Source organism: Choloepus didactylus, chromosome 20 (assembly GCF_015220235.1).
Source record: "Choloepus didactylus isolate mChoDid1 chromosome 20, mChoDid1.pri, whole genome shotgun sequence".
Classification (NCBI taxonomy): domain Eukaryota; kingdom Metazoa; phylum Chordata; class Mammalia; order Pilosa; family Megalonychidae; genus Choloepus; species Choloepus didactylus.
Genome location: NC_051326.1, coordinates 8,893,836 through 8,917,558, shown reverse-complemented (window position 1 = coordinate 8,917,558; position 23,723 = coordinate 8,893,836). Strand labels below are relative to the sequence as shown.

General features: G+C 39.2%; 1 protein-coding gene across 1 annotated transcript in view; it reads left to right on the top strand.

Annotated features, from left to right (window-relative positions):
• Window positions 1–1,773: 1,773 nt before the first annotated feature.
• The window catches only part of LDAH (lipid droplet associated hydrolase), a 150,943-nt gene continuing 128,993 nt past the window's right edge, over window positions 1,774–23,723 (top strand). The window contains exons 1-2 of the mRNA XM_037812830.1: window positions 1,774–1,841; window positions 21,019–21,174. Coding sequence (XP_037668758.1) covers window positions 21,021–21,174 — 154 coding nt within the window. The 5' untranslated portion in view covers window positions 1,774–1,841; window positions 21,019–21,020. The remainder of the gene's footprint in view (window positions 1,842–21,018; window positions 21,175–23,723) is intronic.

The following is a 23,723-nucleotide window of genomic DNA, read 5'->3' as shown; positions in this document are numbered from 1 at the left end:
GAACTTGGAATTAAAATCAAGACAGCCAGCAAGAGTCTCTCTGTGTGGCTGGCCCTATGTACCAATCTGGAGAAGCTGCATTGTACTACAACAGGTAACATAAAAAATCTCAGGGGCTTTAAACAACAAAGGTTTCTTTCTTTCCGGCGCCACATGCATTAATCACAGGATGGTCTGCAGGCTCTATTCAGCAGAGCAGCTTCTCAAGGATGAAGGCTTGTGGGACAGACACCATTTGAATGTTTCCATTACCTTGCCAGAGAAAAAGTGGATCTCTGGAGGGTCTCATACAAGTTATCAATTGCTCAGCCTCAGCCTGGAAGTGACATGTCATTTCTCCTCATAGCACATTGGCCAGAACTGTTCACATCTGCAGCATAACTGTAAGAGGTTGGGAAGACATGATAAACAATTAGAAGGCTGCTGCAAGTAGTCCAAATAAGGAAAGAAAAGTGCTTGGACCAAGGCAGGAGTAGTGGGAATTCATCCCAGAGTAATGTAGTGTATAGTGTACTAGAGTCTGGCTTTGCCACTTGCCAGCCAAGTGAACTTGTCTAAGTTACTTAATTTCTCTGTGCCTCAGTGCTCCTATGTGTAAAATGGGAATAATAATAGAACGGCCATAAAGTCTGGACAGATAGATTTATTTTTTAAAGGTTGCACTTTCTTATTACTTATTCTGGCAAAGGTTTATTCAATCAAATCAAAGACATAAATCATCTGGGGCAACACACCACAGATGCACATGCAGGAATTGAAAGAAATACTGCATTAGTGAACTATGTTAACTGTAATTTTGCAGATGCATTGAATTGAGTGTTAGTAATGAGCGATAACACCTTGAACAAATCATGCAATACCATAATGTAATTAATCATTTTTTATGTTTGTTTCCAGAATTTATAGTCACAGATGATACTAACCTCATTGGGTTGCTGTGAGGATTAAAAGTGTGTTAATTCATGAAAAGTTCTTAGCACAGTGAGCAGCTATTTTCCTAAACTCATTCAGAACTGCCAATTATATTTTGAAAGTAGAACTGACCAAAGTGGGGAGGTGATGAGGCGCAGGTGCCAGTCTACTCTCAACAATTAGTTGGATGGTGGTGCATGTAACTCAAAGCTTCTTTTCTACACGAGATTCATTCTTGATTTGCCTGTTTACTTTTCTGCTCCTCCCTCTGGCTAAAGACCATGTCATGTTTACTGCCGTGAGTTTTTTGACAGCTGTATAGCGATCACCTACTCAGTGCCAGGTGCTAAGGATGCAACAAGTCACAAAACCGAGGTGACCCTTGTCTTCATGGAATTTGGGTGGGGTGAGTTTCAAATACCTGAGATAGCAATTTCCCACATTTTGCTCAAGCACTGCGTAGCAGAGGCTGGCGATTATAATGCTAAATAAACAAGGGCAATTGCGAATTAACTTTCCTGTGTATGTGGGGAAAGGAAGAGGACGGAAGGAAAGAGAAAAGATGCGACTGGTCACTACCGGAAGGGAAAAATGGGCAGAGGGAAAAAAGAAGGGAAGAAACGGAGAACGAAGAGGAGGGAAGGAAGTCGGGAGTATATCAAGGATGGCAGACAATTAGAGGGGGGTGAAATTCAAATGAGAGGGAAGACAAAGTCCGGCACAACCACACCCTGCAGACGGTCTCGCTGGTCTGGAACACGCCCCAGAAGCAAGTCCCAAGTCTCCCAATCCCCGGCGCACCGCGCGCCCTAAAGGCGTCTACATCCGGGAGCGGAGTGTGGCGCGGCGCGGTGACGTCAGTGGAGGCGGGACTCCGGTCCCGGTGACACGGTGCGGGGACAGTCGGGAAGACGTGGCTAAACGGACAGGTGAGGTGCTGCTCGCCGCCCTCGGGGCAGTCTTCGCCCGATTAAAGAAGAGCGGGCACTCGGGAGCGGAACTCTCTCTCCGGCTCCTCGCAGAGTCCGTGCTGCTTTTGGCCAAATGGCCGCAGCGGCGTAAATAACGGCGCTGCCACCGCCCGGGGGCTCGGAGTTTCCGTGACCGGGAGTCCCTTGCGGGGCTGGCGCGGTGGTCGCGCCCCTGAGCGCGGGAGTCGTACTGTTTGTACCGTTGCTCGTACCCCGCTGTGGAGTTGTTAGGTCAGGGCGGTGGGCAACTCGTCCGGAAGAAGTGGTTGGGACGGGTCAGAGTCTGGGCTGGAGATTCCGAAGGATCCGAGTCCTTGTACCGACCAGCACTGGACAGGTGGCTCTTTTCCCCCGGTCGGCCCCAGTTGTCCCACTTTCGGACAGTGGGGTCATTAAGGGGTGCTTTTCGTTCGTACTCTTAGGTTTCTCAGCAGGACCAGCTCCCTCTCTCCTGGCAAGCTTGTAAGAGCAGGTGTCGTTGACCCGAGAGAATTGACTCTCGGGCAATTCTCTGAACTAGACACACCGGTAACCTCAGTCACGTGTTTAAGCAGTTGCCTTGATATTTCTATGCTGCTAAGGTCAAAACGCACTTGCTCCCTTGAATTGAGACTTTATGTGGCCTCCACCTCTTGCTGCAGATCTTGGTGTTTTGTTGAACTGGTATGTGCCTCGATTTTTCTCATCTTTGGAACGGGGTGTATTAGAACCTACCTCATAGGGTTGTATTAACTGGTAGAATTCATATAGCCCTTGGAATAGTGCTTTACACGTTAGAAGCCCTCAATAAATGGCAACAGTTATTGCTGACTCAACTCCTGTCCTCCTTTCACCGACACACACAAACTTTATAGTTCTTTAGTGCTTTGCGGTGGGCATCTAGTGATCACACTGCTTTGCTTTCACCTTTATTGCCTTTCTTGTAAACTCTCACCCTTGGAGTTTGTCTTTACAGAAGACAGGATGCAGATTGGGAAACTTTATTCCTTGGGTCACTGATTCATTTCTTCCCCTCACAAATTGTTATTGGGTACCTGCTTTGTGTTATGTGTGCCAAACACTGCAAAAGTTTGTAGTCTAATATATGAACCTATAGTTCTTTGCCATTTTGACTTCAATGTAAAATTCTTATGACAAAAGAGACAGGTGTATCAAAAAGAAACTCCGAAAATTTGGAAAGATTTCAGAATCTTTTCTGACAAAGGATTTTTTGGTGGTGGTTGTTTTTTAAACTTCCTTCCAAAATAAATTAGAGCTTCTCTGCTGGATTTTTTTTTTTCCAATATTTCGACCTGAAGGTGAAAGGCTTATGTACAGGATTCTAGGAAACGGTCAAGGACCCAAAAAAGGTGCTTCTCTAAAATTGGTAGTTTGATCATTTAAGGCTTTCAGACTGAGTCACTTTCTTTTTCTTAAAAGATTAGTCCCCTTTGAGCATTTAGTATTTACTTTTACTATTATTATGTTATATGTTTAGGATTAGGTACTGACTTCTGATATCTACTTTTGTAAGTATACTTCAGCCAAAGGGAAATTATATTATTTTTTAATGAGTGTATTTAGTATGTAATTAGAGGAGTGTGTACACATTTGTGAAGTTCTTGGCTTTAACTGATACCAGAATCGGAAAGTTGCTTTCTAGCATGTTAAATTTTCATGTGTGTGATAACAATAAAGTTTGATGGAATAGTGATCTAGAAGCAACAAAGGAGTTAGGAAAAAAAATTTGTGTGTGGTACCTTTGTTACAATTGATGGAAGTCAATTTTAGAACATTTTCATCCCTTCAACAAGAAGTCCTGTATGCTTTAGCTATCATCCTCCTATTCCCCCATATTCCCCCAGCCCTAAGAAACCTCTAGTTGATTTTCTGTTGCTAACGAGTTCCCTATTCTAGACATTTCATGTGAATGGAATAATATGTAGTCTTTTGTGACTGGCTTCTTCCACTTAGCATGTTTTGGGGTTCATCCATGATATATCATGTATCAGCACTTTATATATGTATGTGTGTTGTGTGTGTGTTGCTGACAGGGCGACGCTGAAATGAGATGCAGACATAAAGTTAAGAATTAAGGGAGCAGGGGGCCCACTGCGTCTCGTACTAAGTGGACAATAATGCACGTTTGCTCCAGTTATTTATTTCAGAAGATCAGGGAGTATATGCTAAATGTCCTCAGGCTTGGGAGAGCCCACCAGATACCTATGTTTACATTCTGTTGCATATCAGAAGGAACGATCTAGGTTTAGGACAATGGTAAATGTTGTTGTCATAGTCACAAGACACATACCTTACAGGGCGGGCCTGCACGGCGTTCCATGCAGGCCTGAGGCTTAGCGTTCCAAGCCACCACCCTAGATACGCCTCAGGCAACATGGAAGATTTGGTTTCCCACATGTCCCTCTTTTTGTTTCTTCAATGCAGACAGGATGGACCAAGCAGCTTCTTTTTGCTTTAGGTCTGAGAGGGTTTTTCTCGTGCATCTGAGGAAGCAACAGCGATAAGAGCCAACATTGCTGCAGTCAGGTTAGGACCTGTTACTGGCAGCATGTTTGCTGGACTTGTTTTTCTGCATCCTGGCACAGCTTTTTTATCTGACCCCAAGTTGGATGTTGGGCTTCCCTAGTTTGGGGTGTTGGCCTGATCACTGTTGTCTTCAGCGTCAGACCCTGAAACTGCATCACTGGTGGCTCGATGTCCCATAGGAATTTTCTTTTCTTTACTGGGTTCATGGCACGGCTTCAGTCATCGGGCCGGTATCCAAAGTGGTGCTCGTCCGTCACCTGGGGAAACACAAGCGTAACCTCTTCCCCATGTTAATAAAGTACCCATTGTCCATTCATTAGTTAGCATGTTCTTCCACCATATAGGAGGTGCTTTCTGGAAATAATGTTTCAGTGTTGTCTTTTCAGCTGGAAAATGTCGTTCTGCAGCAGTGCCACCCAGTTTTTTATAAAAATTTAGAAAATCTAAAGTAAATAAAGCTTTTGATAATTGTTCATGGGGAGTTCCATCATCTCCCCCTTTTTGTTTTGTTAACATAGTTTTTAAAGTATGATGGGCATGCTCAACAATAGCTTGTCCTTGGGATTATAAGGAATACCAGTGGTATGACGAATGCCCCAAGTAGTAAAAGTAGCAAAAGGGCCATTATCAGTTTTTAAAGCATGGGGCAAGCCCATAGAGGAAAAACAGGCAAAAAGATGAGTACGAACATGTCAAAATGTTTCACCGGTTTGTGCTGTGGCCCAGAGAAAGCCAGAGTACGTGTCAACGCTGACATGAACAGTGGCTAAGTGGCCAAAGGAAGGGATATGAGTAACATCCATTTGCCATAAATCATTGGGGGCTAGACCACGAGGGTTAACACCAGGATCCTGCAAAGGTGGAGCAGTAAGGAGTTGACAATTAGGACAAGAAGAAACAATATCTTTAGCTTGTGTTCTAGTAAGGGAAAATCGAGTCATGAGTCCTTGCACATTAAGATGAGTAAGCGAGTGAAAATGAGAAGCTTCTGAAATAACAGACAGTAATAATTTATCTGCAGTGGCATTGCCGGCTGCTAAAGGGCCTGGGAGGTTGGTATGGGAACGAATATGGGTAATATAAAAAGGAGATACATGAGCGTGAATAGCTGATTGTCGCTCAAGAAAAAGGTTAAATAAACAAGGAGGCAACTGTTGCTTAATGGATGCTGTTTCAATTTTACTAGCTACATGAACAACATAGGCAGAATCAGATAAAATATTAACAGCCTCAGAAAAATCTGTTAAGATGGCTATTACAGCAGCCAGTTCAGCTTGCTGGGCAGAGAAATGAGAAAGATCTAAAACTTTGGACTTAGGGCCAGTATAGGCAGCTCGACCTTTAGATGACCCATTAGTAAAAACAATGGGAGCACTGATTAAAGGCTCACAAGAAGTATACTTAGGCAGTATCCATTGTGTACGTCGAATGAACTGGAAAAGATCATTTTTTGGATAATGATTATCCACCTGGCCAACAGTCAGCTAGAGCAATTTGCCAAGCTAGATGTTGTTGCAAAATAGCTGAGAGTTCTTTAGCGGTTACAGGGAGCGCAGTTAAACGAAGTTCAAAACCATTGAGTCGTTTTGCCTTTTTTCTGGCTTGAGCAACTAAAGTAGCTAAGAGATCTAGATAAGGGGAAATGGATTTTACAGAAGAATTGGGCAAGAAGATCCATTCTACAAGCTGATCGTTTTGCAAAAGCAAGCCTGCGGGGCATTTGGGAGTGGAAAAGATAAGTAGAGATAAAGGTTGTATAGGATCAATGGATCAACACGGGATATCTGAGCTTGTTGAACTTTAGCTTCCACTAATTGTAATTCCTTCTCTGCAGCTGAAGTTAAAGATCTAGGGCTGTTTAATTTAGAATCCCCACAAAGGAGAGAAAATAGGTTGGAGAGCTCATAGTTAGCTATAACTACTTTGGGGCAAAGCCAATTAATATCCCCTAGTAATTTTTGTAAATCATTTAAGGTAGTGACAGCATCTCTGCTGAGTTGTACTTTTTGGGGTTGAATTGTAAGTCTATTGATACTAGAACCCAAATACTGCGCAGGCAAAGTGCGTTGCACTTTGTCAGTAGCAATATGCAGTCCTACGTCCTGTAAAGCTTTTTGAACAGCGTAGAACAAAGCTTCTACTTCAGTCTCCTGAGGTGCAGAGCACAAAGTATCATCCATGTAATGGATTATATAAGCTTTAGGAAAATTTAAATAGACTGGCTGTAAGGCAGGGTCGACATAATATTGACATATTGTAGGACTATTTAGCATACCTTGTGGTAAAACCTTCGACTGATATTGTTTAGAAGGGGTTTTATTGTTAAGGGACAAAATAGTAAAAGCAAATTTTTCCTTATCTTGATCAGCTAAAGGGATGGAAAAGAAACAGTCTTTAATATCAATGACCACTAAAGCCCAGTTTTCTGGAATCATGCTAGGATTGGGGAGCCCAGCTTGTGAAGGTCCCATGGGCTGAATGACAGCATTAACACCTCTTAGGTCAGTTAACATTCTCCATTTTCCTGATTTTTTCTTTATTGGGAACAAAGGAGAATTCCAAGGACTAAAAGACTTCGATATGCTGCAAGGACAATTGTTCTTGAACCAATTCATGTAAAAGCTCTAATTTTTCTTTTGTAAGTGGCCACTGCTCTACCCATACCGGTTTTGTTGTAGTCCATACTAATGGGACAGGCTGGGGAGGCGAATGAACAGCAGCCGCTGCTAAAAAGGTTTATATCCTAAACCAAATTGATCACAGTTTGGTGAGACTTTTGTGGGAGAAGGGGTACCTTGCAAACGTACGCCAAGCCCACAGCTAGGGGCATACCCCATGTTTGCCATTATTTTGTGGCTTTGAACACTGTACACTCCACTAGGAGGAGGGATATGTACAGTAGCACCCCATTGTTCAAGTAGGTCTCCGCCCCAGAGATTAAGAGGCAGAGCAGCCACATAAGGCTGTAGAGTGGCCTTCTGTCCCTCAGGGCCAAAGCAAGGCAAAATATGAACACTTTGCATAAGTCCCTGAGGGGAGCCTAGGCCCACAACAGTAATTTGTGCCTCTTGCAATGGCCAATGTTGGGGCCAATGTTGACTAATAATAAAGACATCTGCGCCTGTATCTGTAAGCCCAGTAAAGCTATGCCCATGAATTGTAAGAGTACACATAGGGTGTGGCTCCTGCAGAGCCTCTGTGAGAAAAATTCCTGCCTTGCTTGTGCTACCGAAACTTCCATTTTCCCAGTTTTTAGAGGGGGAACCAACAGGTACATAAGGTAATAATAAGAGTTGAGCAATTTTTTCACCTTTATGGGCAGTCCTTGGAATAGAAGAAGACATGACCACCTGAATTTCCCCAGTATAGTTAGAGTCAATGACTCCAGTGTGTACATGAACACCCTTAAGATTGAGAGAATTGCGTCCAAGCAAAAGACCCACCATCCCTTTAGGTGAGGGGCCATAATAGCCGGTGGGGACCTTAACAGGAGGATTATTGGGGAGAAGACATACCTCAGCATTGGCAGCGAGGTCTACTGCTGCGCTCCCTGCTGTAGCTGGGGAAAGCTCCAAGACGGAGGGCTTGGAGTTGGTAGAGGGACAGCATGCAGATTTTGATGTTGGATTGGGAATGCTCCCTTTCTGTGAGGGACTGGGAGCCCACCCCAATTGACGTTTCCCGAAAGGGAGGTGTCATCCTTATGAAAAGCAGATCGGCACTGGTTAGCCCAGTGTCGACCTTTTTGGCATTTTGGGCACATACCAGGCAGCTTTTGCGGAGATTTATTTTTAAGGTGACTGCATTCTTTTCTGGTATGACCCATTTTTCCACAGGAAAAACATTTTCCTGGGAACCAAGAGCCAACTCTCAAATTAGCCATGGCTTGAGCCATCATTTCTGCTTTATAACCTTCAGACCCAATATCTTGGCATAAACGAATGTAGCCAGTAAGATCAGCTTTACCTTTAAATGGGGCAATGGCTCATTGACAATCTTTATTAGCATTTTCATATGCTAGCAGCTGCAAAATAGTATCGGCGGCCTCTGAACTAGTAATCTGCCAGTGTATTGCCTCTTGGAGCCAGGCAATGAACTCTGGATACGATTCTTTCAGCCCTTGTAAAACCTTTTGAAAGGATTGTGCAGCTTTACCCTTAGTTTCAATTTTGTTCCAAGCTTGCAAATAACAGCGAATCTGCTCGATTGCCTGATCATTATAAACAGACTGATTTTCAACAGTGGAATAAGCTCCTTGGCCCAGTAATTGATCTAAATTTATATTTACTTTCTGTTGCCGATTATGTGCAGCCTGTCGTTCTGCATGCTCGGTCCACCAAGTCCTAAATTGTAGATATTCTCCTGGGCTAAGGACTGTAAGGGCTAATGTGGTCCAATCTATGGGAATTAGACGAGAACCTTCAGCTAAACTTTGCAATATGCCAACTGAAAAAGGGGAATGAACCCCATACGTTTGTACAGCTTTTTTCAATTCTTTAAGAACTGCAAATGGGACATGCTCATGGAATTAAGAATAAACTCTATCAGGATAATTAGCATCTCGGCCAGGAGGCACTTCCTCACGAACTGTAACAGGGAAGGCAACAGGACAACATATGGCCTCTACATCTCCTTGCCGCCTGGCTTCTGCCAGACCCTGCTGTACGCCAGAGAGGCGGGCAGGTTTAACTACCGGGGTACAGCTATGCGCAGGAAGAGGCAGCAGAAGAGGCGGGGGCCATTCCTCCCAGCAAGGCGCAGAAGGAGGTTTTGGGCATTGACAAGAATAAAAAACTTTAGATTTTACTGGATCTTTTTTCCCTTATCATCATCAGAAAGAGGATTGGGACCAGTATTGTCATCAGACTCATATTCTTCCTCATCATCACCAGTTTTTAAAGTCTCAAGAACAGAGTTAATTAAATACCATGTAGACCAAATAGTAACAGGTAAATTAGCTCCTTGCATATGTTTTTGTTTCAATTCCTTACCTACCCGCTCCCAGTCATGCAATTCAAGGGAGCCAAGAGTAGGGAACCAAGAGCAGTATTTTTCAATAACCTGCAGCAATTCTAAGATTTGTGACTCCCCCACCTTGACACCACTGGCCCGCAGCAGCTGCCGTAAGAGGGAAATATAGGAAACATATTTATTGTGTCCTTCAGCATTACTCATTACCCTGCTTATAATGCTCCGGGTCGTTCTAGAAGGAACGCATACAAAAGACGGCCGTTACCTCCACCCGAGTTCCAGCACCGCTGTACCTCAGTCATTCAAGCGATTCTTCTGTCAGGAACCAGGTCCGGTTCTTTGAGCCCCATGTTAGGCGCCACTTGTTGCTGACAGGGCGGCACAGGAATGAGACACAGACACAAAGTTAAGAATTAAGGGAGCAGGATGCCCACTGCATCTCGTGCTAAGTGGACCATAATGCACCTTTGCTCCAGTTATTTATTTCAGAAGATCAGGGAGTATATGCTGAATGTCCTCAGGCTCGGGAGAGCCTACCAGATACCTGTGTTTACATTCTGTTGCATATCAGAAGGAACAATCTAGGTTTAGGACAATGGTAAACATTGTCTTCATAGTCACAAGACACATACCATGCAGGCCTGAGGCTTAGCGTTCCAAGCCACCACCCTAGATACGCCTCAGGCAACATGGAAGACTCGGTTTCCCATGTGTATGTGTGTGTGTGTGTGTGTGTGTATATATAATTTTATTGTGGTAATTTAAATTTTTAATACAGTTTATGCTCTTTTGCATCTGACTTCTTTTCTACTGTTTTTTAAAAATTTAATTTTATTAGAGAAGTTGTGGGTTTACAGAAAAAACATGTAAAAAATACAGCATTCCCGTACATCCCAAACCCTATTATTAACACTTTGTGTGGTACCTTTGTTACAACTGATGAAGAATTTTATAATTGTACTATTAACTATATAGTCCATAGTTTACGTTAGGGTGTGTATTTTGTTCCAGCATACCACCCTATTCTTAACAGCTTGCATTAGTGTGGTACATTTGTTAGAATTCATGAAAGAACATTTTTATAATTGTTCTACTGACTATACTGCATCGTTTACAGTAGAGTTCACTGTGTTGTAGTCCTGTGTTTTATCTTTAAATTTTTATTTTAGTGACATATATGACCTAAAATTTCCTATTTTAACCACATTTGCATGTATAACAGTGCTGTTAATTACACTCACAGTGTTTTGCTACTGTCACCACCATCCGTTTCCAAAACTTTACATCAATCCAAATAGAAATTCTGTACAAATTAAGCATTAACTCCTCATTCCCTACCCCCAGTCCAACCCCTGGTAACCTGTAGTCTAGATTCTAACTTAATAAGATTTGCTTATGCTAATTATTTCATATCAGTGAGATCATACAGTATTTGTCCTTTTGTGTCTGGCTTACCTCACACAACATAAGTGTCTTCAAGGTTCAACCATGTTGTCACATGAACCAGAACTTCATTCCTTTTTATGGCTGAATAATATTCCATTGTGTGTATATACCACATTTTGTTTATCCATTCTTCAGTTGATGGATATTTGCATCACTTCCAACTTTTGCCAACTGTGAATAGTGCCACTGTGAACATTGGTGTGCAAATATCTGTTAGAGTCCCTGCTTTCAGTTCTTTCAAGTATGTACATAGAGGGATTTCCAGGTCATATTGTAATTCTGTGCTTACCTTTCTGAGGAACTGCCAAACTGTCTTCCACAGCAGCTGCGTTATTTTACCTTCCCACCAGCAGTGAGTGTGTTCCTATTTCTCCATGTCCTCTCCAACACTTGTAATTTTCTGTTTCTTTAGAAAATAGTAGCCATTCTAGTGGAGTGAAGTGGTATCTCATTGTGGTTTTAATTTGCATTTCTCTGATAGCTAATGATGTTGAGCATCTTTTCATGTGCTTTTAGCCATTTGTAAGTCCTCTTTGGAGAAATTTCTCTTCAAGTTCTTAGCCCATTTATTAATTAAGTTGTTTGTCTTTTTATTGTTGAGTTGTAGGATTTCTTTATATTTTCTGGATATTAAACGCTTATCAGATATGTGATTTCTCCCATTGAGTAGGTTTTTTCATTTTTGTGATAAAGTCCTTTAATGTACAAAAGTTTTTAATTTTCATGAGGTCCCACTCTTTTGCTTTTTCTTTGGTTGCTTTTGCTTAGGGTGTAAAGTCCAAGAAATCATTGCTTAATTCAAGATCCTGAAGATACTTCCCTACATTTTCTTCTAGGAGTTTTATAGTCCTGGCTCTTATATTTAGGTCTTTGATCCATTTTGAGTTAATTTTTGTATATGGTATGAGAAAGGAGTCCTCTTTCATTTTTTTGCCCCCAGCACCATTTGTTGAAGAGACTATTCTTTCCCAATTGAATGGACTTGGTAGCTTTGTCAAAAATCAATTGACCGTAGATGTGAGGGCCTATTTCTGAACTCTGAATTAGATTCCACTTGTCTATATGTCTGTCCTTATACCTATAGCATGCTGTTTTGACCACAAGCTTTGTAATAAGTTTTAAAGTCGGGAAGTGTGAGTCCTCCAACTTTGTTCTTCTTTCCTAGAATGGTTTTGGTGTTTTCATCCAGGTCCTCCCTATATAACATGGAAGTCTCTCTCTGGCCACTTGTGCTGTGGAACTGCTGTCTAGTCGTTTTCTGCCTTCTCTGTAGTTATTCCCTGGTGGAGAAGTTAGCTTTGCCTCTGCAATTCCGCCATCTTCCCAGAAGTCCATCCTCTTATTTTTTTGGTGAGGTTTCTTCCACATTAGGGTATCCCACCCTGGCAACCCAGATGGGGTCAGTCCAGAAAGGTGGATCAACCCAGAAAAGTCTATTTTGCATTTAAGTGGACCAGAAAACAGAGGATTGAATTTGTGTGCCTCTCTTTTTTTACCCTGGGGTCACTTTTGTTTGCAGCACTCCTCAGCAGCTTGTGTTGCATCCTAAGCCTCTGTACACTTGGGTCCCTGTGCCTAGATACACGTGGTTTTAACTTGCTGTAACGAGAGGCTCTGTCATCTGCATCCACTGCAGAAAGGAGCTGGGCTGTGCTGCCTCTGCATGACTCATGAGTTGCACAGGACCAAGTGAGCGGGAGGGTCCAGGCTGGCGAGTCCAGGGAGGGGATCTGTTACCTGATCTTCGAGATTATTTTTATTTTTCGTTTGTGGAGTCCTTCTCCAGTCTCTATTGTCCTCCAGAGTTCTAATGAAGTGGAATTTATCCTTTTATTTTTGGATTCTGAAGGCAAACTTTTCCAGTGGTTGTCTACATGGCCATGTTGATGACGTCACTCCTGTGTGGCAGTTTAATTTTATCGTGGTAAAAAATACATAATATTTTTTAAGCAAGCAGTTCAATGACATCATTGCATTCTCACTGTTGTTCATGCATCACCACTGTATTTCTAAAATTTTTTCATCATCCTGAGAGAAATTCGGTAGCCATTATACAATAACTCATCATTTCCTCCTCTCCCTAGTCCCTGGTAACCTCTAATATACTTTTTGTCTCTGTGTATTTGCCTATTCTAGATTCTTTGTATTCAACCACAGTTTTTAGTTTTTAGATGAAATCCAGTTTGTCTTTGTTTTCTTTTGTTTCTCCTTTTGGTGTCACATATAAGAATTCATTGCCAAATCAAAGATCGTGAAGATTTAGCCCTACGTTTTCTTCCAGGAGTTTTATAGTTTTAGTTGTTACATTTAGGTCTTTGATCCATTTTCAGTTAGTCTTTGTATATGGTGTGAGGTAAGTATCCAACTCCAACTTTTAAGTATCCAACTTTTGTATGTGGCTATCCACATGTCCCAGCACCATTTGTTAAAAGAGACTGTTCTTTTCCCACTGGATGGTCTTGACACCCTTGTGGAAGATTGGTTGACCGTAGATGTGTGAGTTTATCTCTGGGCTTTCAGTCTACTCCATTGATTTATAAATCTACTCTTGTTCCAGTACCACACTGTCTTGATTACTGTTGCTTTGTGTAGTAAGTTTTGATACTGAAAAGTGTGACTCCTTCATTCTTCTTGTTCAAGGTTGTTTTGGCTGTTCTAGGCTCTTTCTCCTCTTTCTCTGACGATTTGAATGTTAGATCTTTTGTTATTGTCCTACAAATCCCTGAGACTCTATTTGTCTCTTTGTTTGTTTTGAAGTTTCCCTCTATTCAGATTAAGTAAATTCTCTTGGTCTGTCTTCAGGTTCATCCGTCCTATTCCTTCTCAATCCCTTTCTACTATTGATCATCCAGCAAGTTTTTTTTTATTTGGATTATTGTATTTTTCCATTCTATAATTCATTTGGCTCTTATTTTTTTAAAACCGTTTTATCCTTCAATGAGAACACTTGCATTATCCATGCAAATTATAGGCAAAAATTGATGTTAGTTTTAGATTATTTGTTATATAAACCACTCATCTTACTCAAGATTTTAAGCCTTATTCCTCTGCCAAGTTTTCTCTGTAATTAGCGGAAGTAAAATAGACATATGTAAATATTCCCTCTTTTTCTTTTCCAGACAAATTCTTGTTAGAGACCCCAATTAAAGGAAATGGGGAAGGAAAGGAGAAGGAAATTTGTCCTTGGTAAATTGAAAGTTGTTGGTAGTATCTCACTAGCAGATGGGAGTGGGGATTTCGAAACTCTAGAAAAAAGAGACCAGGAATCAAAAATGGAATGGAAAGTTTTCATTTGCTTATTAAAATGTTTAAAGGAGTTTTATGATATAATTCCAGATTCAGAAGCTCCTCCCCTTCTCCCTTTTTCTCCTGAATAATGCTGCAGATTTTAAATAGGACAGGTAATGTTCATTTACCATATTTAAGGTTTGGGTAATATTGACTCCCAGGGTTTATAAGTTTGATTTCCTACAATATAACTAAAAATGAATCGTGGATTCAATTACCAGATTCACTGACAGTATATCATTGTGGTTAAGAAGCTCTTTCCCAGTAAGTGTGAATATTTAATATATGAAGAAGAATATATTTCAATTCAGTGGGAAAAAGATAGATTATGTACTTAATGGTGTTAGCACAAGCGGCTCTCCATCTGAAAGAAAATAAAAGTGGATCCTTGTCTTGTATAGATGGATTAAAGATTTAATTTTTAAATGTAAAAATTAAAATAATAAAAATTTAAATGAACATCTGGGAAATGATATGTAAAATATAAGAGCACAGAAAAGACTTAATGTCTACAGTGTACAAAATCTCTTACAAACCAAGAAGAAATAGATAAACCAGGTACTTGAAACCTGGGTTAAGGACGTGAATAGACAATTCACAGAAAAGAAAGTACAAAAGGCGGATGAACATGAAAAGATGTTTAAACACAGTAGTAGTCAGAGAAATGCAAACTAAAGTGAGATATTTTATATCCAAAGACTATAAGAATTAAAAATAATGGTACCACTTATTGGTGATTGGGATATAAAGGGGAAGATACCTTCCTAGATTACTAGAGAAGATGTGATTCTTATGCTATACTCTTTTTGGAAAGCAATCTGGCAACACCTATTAAAATTCAATCCAGTAATTCCGTACTTGGGAATCTGACTTAGAGAAAGAAAAGCATTTGTACATGAGGATATATGTTAGCACTTGGGGATTTATTCAAGCATTGTTCCAAAAACTAGGAAGTGAAGGACTCAAGAGGGAGATGATCATATAAATTATGGTACATCCACATTTATGGAAACATTAAAAATAATGAATTATATTATTTGATTTGGCAGGATGTCCATGTATTATTAAATATGAAAAGCAAAATGTATAGAAATGTGTAAAATATGCTTCTATTTATAAAACTGACATGTCTCATACATGAAAATGTATGTAAATGCTTATATTTGTTTATGATTATAGAAAAATATGGACTTCATACTGAGTTAATAACATGAGTTTGAGAGTGATATGGATGGAATTGAGAAAGAGGTAGAAGGGAGGCGTGCACAAGATTAAAAAAAACCTGACCATCAAAAAATCCTGACATGCATTATAGCTCATTTATCCATTATTTAAGTAAAATTATATGTGTATGTATGTTGTTTTTTTTAATAAAGAACTGTGGAGTCAGATATCTGGATTTAAATTCTGGCTCTTCTGCTTTCGAACTTACTGTTTTTGTGCCCCTGGGCAAATTGATGGGGGGTGAAGGGAGGGAAAATAATAGTACCCATTCTCATAGGATTGTACTCAGGATTAAATGAGATAGTATCTGTAAACGGCTTAGCATGGGCTGGCTTACTTGGAATACTCCCTTCTGACTTACAAGATTTTACATGTCTTAGTTCATGCCTGTCCTAATTGGTTTTTTTTGTTTGTTTGTTTGTTTGTTTTCAGTATCTTGCTGGCTTGTTTTTTCTTGCCTATGGATATTCCCTCCCCAAATTCAGCAGGAGTTGTCAAAGAAGCTCTTGAGCAAGGGTGACTTGGAGAATAGTGATGTTATATAGGGCAGCAGGGAAGTCAGAATCCAGGGTGTGTAGGATTGAATTTTGAAAACAAGATGATTTTTATTTTTGACATGTAGAGCTTGACACATCCAATGAGACACTCAGATGAAAGTTGCTCAATATTTGAAAAGTGGGAGAGCTACTTGAGAAATATGGTGGGTGTTTTAGATTCCTAGGCTGCTCCAAGCAAATACCATGTGATAGGTTGGCTTAAACAAAGGGAACGTATTAGCTTACAGTTTTGAGGGCATGAACATGTCAAAAGCAAGGCATCATCAAGTGATGCTTTCTTCCTGAAGACTGGCTGCCAGCCATCCTTGGCTCCTCTGCCACATGGCAAGGCACATGGTGGCATCTGCTGGTCTCTCCCTTCCCTCCCAGGTTTTGTTGATTTTGCTTCTTGCTTCTCTGGCTTTCTCTCTCTCTCTCTCTCTCTCTCTCCAACCCATTGATAAAGGACTCTAGTAAGAGGATTAATAAGATCCACCCTGGGCCAAACTTAACTGAAGTAACCTAATCAAAAGGTCCTACTTATAATAGATTTATAATAGGTTTACACCCATAATAATGGATTAGCTTTAAGAACATGATTTTCTGGAGTACATACAGTTTCAAACCACCACACTCCACACTGAAAAGAATGTTCTTTCCTTACGCAAAATACATTCTTTCTATCACAGTATCCCAAAAGCCTTAAATCATTGCAGTAACAATATTAAGTGCAAAGTCTCATCAGAATTGGTTATAGGTGGGGTCTGTTCTGGGGCACAATTCCCCTCAGTCTGTGGCCCTGTGAAACCTAGAGAGCAAGTTATCTCATCCAATATACAGAGGAGGGATGGGCATAGAATAAACATTCCCATCCCATAGGGAGTAATTGGATGGAAAAATAGGGGCCATGGGCTCCAAACAGTTCCAAAACCCTACAGGTCTGAGAGTCATCTATGGAAAGATGTTTTCTCCTCTGGGCCTGATGGAGTGGCAACCTCACCCTTCACAGCAGCAGCAGCCATGCTCTCCCCAAACATGTGAAGGCTCCAACATCTTCAAGCCTTGGGGTGATGGCCAGGCTCTTGGCTCCACCCTTGTCAAGCATCAGGGTGGCAGTTGGACTTGAGGCTCCACCCTTATCAAACATTGGGATGTTGGCCAAGCTGTCAGGCATCTGAGAAAACTGGGGTGGCAGCACCCTTCCTGGACAATAGGACAGAAGGCCCACCCTTTCCAGTACTGGAGCATACTCACCTTTTCTACACATATGGGTGGGCCCGCTCTCTTGGCCCGAGAAGGTATCTTTGGTCCAGACCTCAGCTTCCATGGTCCTGCCCTTGAAGTGATTTTGCCTTTGATCTGTTCCTTTTAGTGCAGGCTGGTGGTGGTTCCATTCATACAGATCTCACAAAAAGGTGCTGGTTTCACATGTAGTACACAGGAATCCGAACTGTCAAGACAGTAGGACTTGCCACAGATCCTTCCTGGATAACTGCATTTCGAATCCTGACCTTGCATTGAAATGGCCAACAGGTTCCATGTTCAGTTAAACCCTCACGTGGAGCACCATTCTCTGGGGACTCGTTTTGTGGGCTCTCAGGATTTTCAAAACTATAAATTTCTGGTTTCTTTGTGCTCAGGAGTTCAATTCTCAGCTTATCTCTTTCCTTTCACATTTTACTATAAGCTGCAAGGAGAAGCCAGGCCACACATTTTAGTTTGGAAATTTCCTCAGCTACATATCCAGGCTTGTCAGTTTCAAATTCTGCCTTCCATCCAACATCAGAACTCAATTTTGCCAGGTTCTCTGCCACTTTAAGACAAGGATCACCTTTCTTCCAGTTTGCAATGACATGCTCATGACTTCTGTCTAAGGGCTCATCTGAAGGACCTTGAGTGTCCGTATTTCTACCAACAATCTCTTCACAGCAATCTAGGCCTTTTCTTTCAAGCTCCTCACAATTCTTCATCCTGCATGTACTCAATATCTGATTACAAAGTCTGTTTAACATTTTTGGTATTTGCTATAGCAGCACCACACTCTTGAGCTGTCATGTTTTACCCTTTATGTATCACTGGATTTGGTCTGCTAATATTTGGAATAGAGGTGTTTCTTCTGTGTTCTAAGAGAGATTGGCTTATACTTTTCCTTTTTTGTGATAACCTATCAGGTTGATATCCTCATCCTATAAAAAGAAGTTCGGAAATGGTCCCTCTTTCTCTGTACTCTGCATGTCATATAATATTGATATTATTTCTTCCTTAAGTGTTGGCTCTTTCACCTGGCCAGGAATTGTGACATCACTATCTTTAATAGGTAAAGAACTATTAAGATTTTTCTGTTCTTTTTGTGCATGCATTTTTTGAAAGTTGACGATGTCAAATTTATTGGCATATGGTTCTTCATAGTAGTCCCTTTTTATCTCTTAAATGCCTCTAGGATCTGAAGTGATACCCTTTTTTCATTTCTGATTTTGCTTATTTGTACTTTCTTTTTTCTTAAGTCTTGTAAGGGTTTAGTTATTTATAGGTCTTTTCAGAGAAACTTAGCTTTGTTGATTCTCTTTAATAAACATTTTTTTCCTATTCCATTAATTTCTACTCTATATTATTTTCTTCCTTCTATTTTCTTCAGTTACATTCATTTATTTTTTCTAACTCCTTAAAATAGCTCCTTGATTTCCATCCTTCTTTTCTGGTATGTGCATTTTAAAACTTTTCCTGTAGGCATGCCTTTATCTGTATCATGTACCTTTTGAAATGTCATATTTCGTTAACATTTACTTCATTATCATTTTTAAATTGCATTGTAATTTCTTCCTTGACTCATCAGTTATTTAGAAGTGTATTATTTAATTTACAAAAATCAGGGGATTTTCTTATAATTTTATTATTCATTTTTACCTTAACATTCCTCTATGGCTAGAGACAATACTCTGTTATTTCAGTTCTTTGAAATTTGTTGAGACTTGCTCAGTATATGGTTAGTTTTTGTAAATGTTCCATGTGCACTTAAAGGGATGTGTATTTTGCAATTATTTGGTAGAGTTCTTTATATGTCCATTTAAGTTTATTAAATTTTCTATACATTTATTGATTTTTTTTGCTGATTCTGTCAGATACTGAGAATGATGTGTTAAACTCTCCCACTATAATTGTTAGTTTATCTATTTCTCTGTCAGTATTTTACTTTGTATATTTTGAGGTTAAAATATTAGGCATATACTCATTTAGAATTGTTATAGTCTCCTGGTGGATTGAATTTTTCTCTTTTTGAAATGTTCCCTTTTATCTTGACTTAAAAGCCCATATTTTAAAATCTGATTTCAGTATAGCTATACCATCTTACTTTTGATCAGTGTTTGTGAAATACATCATTTTCCATCCTTTTGCTTTCATTCTTTATGAATCCTTATTTTTAATGCATGTCTCTCAGAAGTAGCATATAGGTGTTTCTTTTGTTTTTATACAATCTGATCATCTTTGTCTTTAACATAATTGATCTGTTTATTACTGATATATTTGTGTTTAAGTATATCATTTTACTGTTTTTTTAGTTATTTCATCTGGTTGCTTTTCTGCTTTCTTGCCACTTTTAATATTAATTATTTTTTCTATTTCCTTCTTTTAATTAGCATGTTATTTACACATTCTTCTAGAATTCTTTTAGTGGTTACTGATTTTGTGAACAGATTTTTTTTTTAACATTTTTTTTCTGGCTTTTCTAACTGTTCTCAGTGGAAAGTTGTTTCCAAACAAGCTAGTCCATCATTGCTGAAGTTAGTCCAAATTTAATTTTAACATACATTTTAAACTTTAAAAAACAGCAACTACAATTTCTAATTAAAAACAACTCCCAGACTCACCTCTGTTATATACCAAACATTTAGCATAGAGATCACCAGCATGTTAATGTGTGCTGCTAGACTAAGTTGGGGAAAAAAAAAGGAACTTAAATTCTGCTGCATTTTTGTATATATTTGTACTTCTTATATTGAGTTTGGTAACAATTACAGATTTTGTAGCCCTTCCCTGGACCTTTAAACTTTTAATCCTGTACTTGTCCTGTCTCTATGTATTTTACAAGTTGGTGTATGTTTTTGTTCTCAGCTGCTGAAACCAGTACCACACAGTGAGTTTGCATCACAACTGGTATTTATTAGCCCACGGTTTCAAAGGTTAGTAGGCTTGCTCTGCCCCCATCCAGGTTGGATATCTTCTGGCAGGCTAGTAATCTTTAGGGTTCTTTGACTTTTTTATTACATGGCCACTTACATGGCAGTGTTTTCTCCTTTCTCTTCTGGGTTACATTGACTTTCAGCTTCTGGCTGTTCTCCAGTCACCAGTTTCTTTGCTTACAAGGACTTCGGAAAAGGATAGAAATATACTGAAGGTTTGGTACTTGGTGCTGTAGATACATATGGGAAAGGCAGAGGTAGAGATGGGAGAGTGATTCAAATAATTTAGGACTACAGTTTGCACATACCTAGATTATTCAGGAAATTGTTCACATTATCTCATATTCTAGCACTTTTTCCATGTACCCATTTCATATTTTAATAATATAGTGCTTTAGTAATAATGAAAGTATGCTTGCAGAATTTGAGACAAGAGAGGGTAAAAAAGGAAGGAAATCAGAGACCATAAGGGATTCTACTTTCCCTCTTATGGTTCTGCTGGGGAAGATACAAAGGCAAGTCGTAACCTCTGCATTTCTTCACCATCTCCACAAGGTGATGGTAGGGGACTCCTTTCACTGGTAAAGCACATAGCTGTAAGAGAAGTCCAACAGAAGGAAGTTATCCATGGTTAATTTCAATCTAGAGAAGAGGAGAGCTGTGGGAAGGGCTAACCTGATTTGCTTCAAAACCCCTCGAAATTTTCTTTTTCACCAAGGATACGTCTCCCGGTTACTCCCTACTCTTATTGTTGTTGTTTTTTTGTTTGTTTATTTATTTTTTTTTTTTAATTTTCTTGCAATCCTGTAATCCATAATAGCTGAATAGTGTTATATATCCATTATCTCTTTGTGGCGTATACTTCTAGGTTTACTGAAATTTGCCTTTTTTATTCTTAAATACTGTCTCTGAATTAGGGTTTTATATTTTCGTGACTCTCCATATTGTTTTTCTTTCCTTATTTAGAAATGGACTCAGAAATCAAGGAAGAAATTCCTGTGCATGAGGAATTCATTTTGTGTTGTGGAGTTGAAACACAGATTCTAAAATGTGGCCCCTGGACTGATCTTGTTAGTGATCAAAGCGCCAATAAGCCTAAGCTGCTGATTTTTGTTATTCCTGGTAAGTAGGAAAACGTGAATGAGAAGATTTTATACAAATACTTATAACTGTTTTTGATTTTTAAAGTACTCTTGTGAATTAATTATAGAAAATTTGGTAAATACAGAAAATTTTATGAAAAGGAAAAAAAATCAGACCATTGATAGCAGCTAGTTCTGTTAATACTTTGATGGCTAGATTTTTGTTATTTTATGCATTTGTGATATGTATATTGTGTTGTCTATTTTATGTATATATGTGTGTATATATATTTTGGGGGGTAAAAATTAGAAGCATACCATAAATATGGTTTTGTAATCTGCTTTTATTCCCTCTTGACAATATTTAAAATATTTAGCTGTTATCAAATATGTCTGACAGTTATCTAAATAACTTTTTTCTTATTTCAAGATGATTGTATGTTTATTGTAAAATGCTTATTTATTCTGGGATTTGGCAACTTTGTCACTTGTGACCTTTGCTAGAGCACTAGCAATAGAATGTTAAGAACAGGTGCTTGCTTGTGCATATTTGAAGCGGTTTTAAAATTGTGAGTGAATTTGAACATACATGCTTATAATCTGTTTGTGGTTCCTTTTCCTCAAACTGCCATTTTGAAATGCTTGCTCATTTTTCAGTAGTTGTCAATGCTTTTCTTATTGGTTTGTAATAATAGTTCTTGATATTTAAACTAAAATTGTGCTTTGTCTATATATGTGGCAAGAATCTTTCCTGGCTTGTCTTTTGACCACATTTTTCATATTTGTTGTATAGAAAGTTTCAAATGTAGTCAATATTATTCCTTCCTTTAAGACTTCTGGGTTTCATGACTTTCTTAGAAAGATCTTCCTTATCTAAGAGTATAAAAACAATTCTCCCTAGTTTTGTGTAGTGTTTTTACAGTTTCATTTTTTAAGTCTGATGCATCTAGAATTTACTTGAAGTATAGGGACTGAGGAAGGGATCCAGCCCTCTGCCTCTTCGATGGCTAGCTCCTGGCCCATTACCATCGATTATATAATCTGTCTTTCCCTACTGATTTGATATGCTAATTTTATTATAAAGTAGATTCTTCTACGGTTGGGAGTCTGTTTCTGTACTCTGTCTCTTCATGTACTCTTCATGTTTAAAAATAGCTGTAGTTTCTAATACTTTTAAGTATCTTGTTGAACTTGACCTTGTTCACTTTTATTCTTTTGCTGAATATTTTTTGGTTTCTCACATGTTTCTTTTTCCATATGATCTTTAAAATCAGCGTTTCTAGTGCCAATAAATACCCTCAGAGAAAGCATTCCAAACCCTGGTCTGTTCTTTTGGTATTTAGTCCATATTGCTAACGGAAGTACTTTTATTGCTATTTCTTGAGTTTTCAATACTAGATTTTGTCTGTAGACTCCCTCCATGAAAGATGAGAATTAGCATTCTTACACTGCTGCTCCACATACACATTCATACTTTCCCTCCAACCCCTGAGTTTACCTGTATTGTATATTTTGGTTAGATTAGTATTCAGTGCTTTTATTCTTATAACCATGTACGTATTTACAGCTAAGTCTACAGGACGTTATGATTGTATTTTCTTTTTTGTATCTTTTTTTCATTTTTCTGAGTTAAAGATTGTCTCTTTTATTTCCTTAGTTTTCTGTTTTAATTACTAATTTATCCTAAAACTATTCTCTAGAGGTAAAACAAAACAAAACAAAACAAAAAAACCAATCCTCTCCATACCTTTGAGTAATCAGTCGGTTTCTTTCCCTCCCAGATCTCTCTGTTCTTTGGCTGCATTCTGGACTGGTTGCTCCTCAGGTCTGCTGCACAGCTGTCATCCTGGGGATGACAGCTTCTTCTGGATTGGATCCCCTATTTCCTGCATCCCTTATTTCCAACTTTCTCAGTTTATTCCCTTGTTTTCGGTGGAGCATATCTTCTAGTAGCTTCCTGAGCATCAGTGCATGGGAAGTAATCTATTAAAGATCTAGTGTATCAGAAAATTAGAATTGAGATTGAAAATCATTTTCCTTAGAATTTTGAGGGCATTAATCATTGTTTTCCAGTGTTCAGAGCTGCTTTTGAGAAGTCTGATATTGTGGTTCCTGATTTCTTGTATGTGTGTCCCACCCCACCCTCAGACTTTTTTCTTATTCCAAGATTCTGAAATTTTTTCTGTGAATTTTATTGTGAAGTATTTTGGTATGGGTGGTTTTTCATACATTGTTCCTGGCTTTTGTGGGCCCTTTTAATCTAGAAACTCATGTACTTCAATTCTGGGAGCTCTTATTTTCCTCTCCTTTTTTTAGTCTCCCATTTCATGGATGCAATATCATTTTCTTTGACTTCTTGCTTGCTGCCAATTTTCATTGTTCTCCTTTGTTTTCTATTTGTTTTCATTAGAACTTTGAGTGCTGAAACTGGGACAGACTTGGGCAAACTGAGTCTGTTAGAAACTCTAGGTAAGCCAACCTCTAGGGTGATTGAATAGCGACCCAGAATTTCATTGAGTGATTTCACCTTTATGTATCTATAGCTGTTTCTTGGATTGTTCCATTTTCCCAGGAAGGAATCTTCCAGTC